The sequence below is a fragment of the Cervus elaphus genome, chromosome 11 (genome assembly GCF_910594005.1).
Source record: "Cervus elaphus chromosome 11, mCerEla1.1, whole genome shotgun sequence".
Classification (NCBI taxonomy): domain Eukaryota; kingdom Metazoa; phylum Chordata; class Mammalia; order Artiodactyla; family Cervidae; genus Cervus; species Cervus elaphus.
The window spans coordinates 13160552-13165508 of record NC_057825.1 but is presented as its reverse complement, the minus strand read 5'-3'; the positions used below and the strand labels follow the sequence as shown (position 1 = coordinate 13165508).

Here is a 4957-nt window from a genome sequence, read left to right as displayed (position 1 = left end):
GTGACATTTATTTTGTTGTTGATTATCTGCAAAGGTCTTGGGAGAAAGTAAGTGTGGGTTCTATTCCTGAAGGACAAAAGAAGTACAAGTATTATGTGTGAAGAGAAAAATTGAATATGTTCTAGAGAACTTCCCTGGTGGTTCCACTGCAGGGGATGTGGGTTCGATCTCTGGTTGGTAAACTTAAAAGATCCCACATGCTTTGCAGTGTGGCAAAAAAAAAAAAAAAAAAATATTTTTCTTTCCTTGCAAGTTTTAGCAGGACTCGGGGTCTCTGGATGCCTAGGTGTCTGGGAGCAAGAGGAACCATATTCTCACCAAAATGGAAAATTCTTTAGAAATGGGGATATGAATGTTCAGGCACATTTTATAAAACTTTAAAATCTGGGGAAGGGCCAGCCCTGACAGCTTCCATTTAATGGCAGCAGCCAAAGTGACGTAGCATCCTCAAAGTATTTTCCAATCCCCATTATCCAAGAAAAGAGCAAATTAAGTTTTATAAAGCATATCCCCCCTTATATTTTTCCCAACAAGTGAGAATACTGTCAATAAAGATTTCTGACTGACAGCTAAGAAAGGAAGACAAGGGAGCCATATTTTCAATAATTTGTATTTACATGTAATTGAGGAAATAGAATCACAGGGACTGTTTTTAAAGGAAAGGTAAATATCAGTTGGAAGAATATGTTCTCTTGCTCAAGAGTTTTCTCAAGGCCCGTTTCATGTCTTTATTTCTCAGGCTATAAATAAAGGGGTTCAACATGGGAGTGACCACCGTGTACATCACTGAAGCAATTATGTTACTGTCATTGGTGCTGTTGGATGATGGAAGAAAATATACACCAATAATTGCCCCATAGTAGAGAGTCACTACTGAGAGATGAGAGCCACATGTGGACAAGACTTTGCAGATGCCCTTGGCAGAGGGTACCCAGAGGATGGTGGCCCCAATATGGCCATAAGAAACCAGGATGCATACAAATGGAAGCATAATGGCTGTTAACCCTGCAGTGAAGATTACCAACTGGTTGAGGGAAGTGTCTGAGCAAGACAATTTGAGCAGGGCAGCAAGATCACAGAAGAAGTAGGGGATAATGTTTTCAGCACAGAATGACAGCTGGGCTAGGAGAAGGGTGTGCCAAAGAGCACAAGCACAAGCAATGACCCAGGATCCAAGCACCAGCATGACACAGACACTCTGGCTCATGATGGTGGTATAATGCAGAGGGTGGCAGATGGCCACATACCTGTCATAGGCCATCGAAGTGATCAGGAAGCTGTCCAGATCAGCAAGGAGTATGAAAAAATATGTCTGTGAAAGGCACCCTGCATAGGGGATGGATTTGTGCTTAGTCTGCATGATCATAAGCATTTTAGGGACAGTGACAGAAGAGAAAGTAATATCAGTGAGGGCCAAGTGACTGAGGAAGAAGTACATGGGGTTGTGGAGGCGAGAGTCCAGTCTGATGAGCAGAATGATGAGCAGGTTCCCCACCACTGTGATCAGGTACACGCCCAGGAACAAGGCGAAGAACATGCCCTGCTGCTCTGGCCAGATGGGGAGCCCCAGGAGAAGGAACTCGGACACACTGCTCTGGTTCTCCATGGTCATCAGCTGCAGGGGATTAGTAGGGAAAGTTGAAGGGAAAAGGTGAATGTCTTGGGATAATAAGGTGATCATTGTGGCAGAGCATATAAAGATGTTCTTTTGATTTAGGGAAGGTCTTCATTGATATTTTCTTACATTTGTACCATATTTTGCTGGATAAATGTATCAAAAGTGTATGTTTCTTTCTCAATCTGGTGCCAGATTCTGCAAATGACAATATTAACAGTTTTTGTTAAATACTATCCTTATTCACTGTTCTTATAGCTTCTGTGTAGTAACTGATGTAATATTCTTCAGAATGGGAGCTAGGTAGGTACTATTAATATTATTATTTCCACTTTCCAGATGGGGTACCTGAGGCAGACAGTCTCACAGACCCTGAGGTAAGAAGGGAAGCTGGGATTCGGACCCAAGCATGTTGACTCCAGAATTTGTTCTCTGGAAGCAAGACAAATTGTTTGACATCAGAAATCTCTTTGCCCTTCATAATTTTGTGTGTAACAATATGTTTAATTCTGCATCCTCTTCTGTACACCCTCCATGATTACTTCTAATTTGTTCATTGGTTGTAGACCCAGAATCTATCAAAGAAAATTAATGCATACACATCATAAGTTTGTTGATCAAATACAAGATGTCACATTCAGTTAAAATCATTATGGCAGCCTCTTTAAGAAACTTACATCAAGGATCATTGGAGTGCATGTGTCTTTTTGAATTATGGTTTTCTCAGAGTATATGCCAGTAGTGGGATTGCTGGGTTATATGGTAGTTCTATTTCTAGTTTCTTAAGGAACCTCCATACTGTTTTCTGTAGTGGCTGGATCAATTTACAGTCCCACCAAAAGTGCAGGAGTGTTCCCTTTATCCCACAGCCTCTCCAGCACTTACTGTTTGTAAATATTTTGATGAGGGCCATTCTGACCAATGTGAGATGCAGATATAGAGAATGGACTTGCACACACAGCAGGAGAAGGAGAGGGTGGGATGAAACAGAGAGTAGCACTGACATGTACACATTAGCACGTGCAAAACAGACCGCTAGTGGGAAGCTGCTGCGCAGCACGGGGAGCTCAGCGTGGTGCTCCCTGATAAGAGACGGAATGGGTGTGGGAGGAGCCTCAGGAGGGAGGGGCTATCTGTATACTTACAGGTGATTCACGTTGTTGTAGAGCAGAAACTAACACAACATTGTAAAGCAACTGTCCTCCAATTAAAAAATAATAAATACATTTTAAAATACTAGTGTGAAGGAGGAAATAGATCAGCAATAGGGCTGCCACTGTTGAGGAATTGGGTGAGGAGTGTGCTGTGATGTGGGAAGAATAAACAGTGGTTTGGGAACAACAAGCAGGTTATTAAAAGGTTGGACAAGAAAAAAACCAGAAATTTACATTAGGTCTTCTTCAAGACCCAGGGTTAATCCCAATCATTCAGGGGCCCCATGTTATTTATTTGCTATACAGTGTGAAAATCAAGTAAGAACACCCTAAAAGCCATTAAAACTGGAGCCCATTATACAGAGTGAAGTAAGCCAGAAAGATAAACACCAATACAGTATACTAATGCATATATATGGAATTTAGAAAGATGGTAATGATAACCCTATATGCAAGACAGAAAAAAAGACACAGATGTATAGAACAGACTTTTGGACTCTATGGGAGAAGGCGAGGGTGGGATGATCTGAGAGAACAGCATCGAAACATGTACATTATCAAGTATGAAACAGATCACCAGCCCAGGTTGGATGCATGAGACAAGTGCTCGGGGCTGGTGCACTGGGATGACCCAGAGGGATGGGATGGGGAGGGAGGTGGGAGGGGGGTTCAGGATGTGGAACACATGTAAATCCATGGCTGATTCATGTCAATGTGTGGCAAAAACCACTACAATATTGTAAAGTAATTAGCCTCCAACTAATAAAAATAAATGGAAAAAAAAAAAAAGAGTCTTCCCCAGCCCCACGTTCAAAAGCATCAGTTCTTCAGTGCTCAGCCTTCTTTATGGTCCAACTCTCACATCCGTACATGACTACCAGAAAAAACTATAGCTTTGACTATACAGACCTTTGTCAGTTATATCTCTACTTTATCATACACTGTCTAGGTTTGTCATAGCCTTTCTTTTAAGGAGCAAGCATCTTTTAATTTTGGGGCTGCAGTCACCATCTGCAGTGATTTTGGAGCCAAAGAAAATAAAGTTTGTCACTGTTTTCAAAAAATAAAAAAATAAAAGGAATTCTAATCTTTTTCAGTGTCTCTAAAATAGCCTATGTGATATTTATCTTCTTACCCCAATCAGTATTTATCCAAATTTCTCTAAATATTTTTAAAAGAGAAGGTAAGAATTCACTACAACCTATCAAACTTTATTATAAAGCTATACCAGTTACAACAAATGATATACTTTCAGAAGCACAGACCAATAAGGCAGTGGAGAGGAACAGAGAGTCTAGAAACAAAGATGCATTTATAATGAGGACTTGGCCTCACCGTCACTCTGTCAACTGGATTCCAAAGGAAACCATGTACCACCACTTCCCCACCCCCAGTTAAGTGAAAGGAACAGTGTAATAACAAACCAACTTAATCCAGTAGCTGAAAATCCATGTCAAATGATGTGATTTCAGAGATTACAGCAAAGGAGCCAATAAAGTGGGAATCAGATATCAGATTATTATATCTATGAATTCTTTACCTTTAAGTCTTCCAGAAACAGATGAAAGATAGTTTGCTACTTACTCCTAGAGGCAGAAGCTTTTCTGGCCAGATTTCTAGCACCTCGGACCCAACCCCGACCCCCAAATCTTTATGGAGTGTGGGAAATGAGCAATGCAATACTCTAATATTCTCAAGATTCAGATTTTGGGAGACAGTTTTTCTTGGGGGACATGCAGAGTTATGCCTGTGTAGTGTGATTTGCAGATCAACATTGAACCTTCTGTATCTCTACCCAGAAATCCACCCTCCACAGGCTGCTGGTACCTAAAACTCTTTCAGCTAGATAAAAAAAACTTTAAGGTTCCAATTATAGATTAGGTTTAGAAATAAGCAATCCTGGGAGAGAGAGCCATAGGGATTCACTGAGATAGAATGACCGGGAACTGTTCATATTTGGGGGCCAGGTTTGGGTGGCTGAATAAGGGCACTGACCTCTTCAGACAAAGTGGGGAAATATAGGGAGAATAAGAGTAGAGGCTGGAGACAGAGGCCAGTTTCCTGTCTTTCCGGTTCGGCCGGATGACTACGATAGGGCTAGAAATAGTCACGTTGATTTGGCACTTGATTTGTACCAGGTGATTTTCAAATACTCTTTACTTCTTCCCTAAACTTTTCAACATGGGTA

General features: G+C 41.1%; 1 protein-coding gene across 1 annotated transcript; it reads right to left on the bottom strand.

The window, feature by feature from the left end:
- Nucleotides 1-670: 670 nt before the first annotated feature.
- On the bottom strand, nucleotides 671-1612 carry LOC122702940 (olfactory receptor 1J1-like). Its single transcript, XM_043916949.1, has one exon. The coding sequence runs from the start codon at nucleotides 1610-1612 to the stop codon at nucleotides 671-673; it is 942 nt and encodes a 313-aa protein (XP_043772884.1).
- Nucleotides 1613-4957: the final 3345 nt, after the last annotated feature.

Excerpts from the sequence above, each read along its gene's own strand:
- LOC122702940 (XM_043916949.1), bottom strand. The coding sequence starts at position 1,612 with ATGACCATGGAGAACCAGAGCAGTGTGTCCGAGTTCCTTCTCCTGGGG.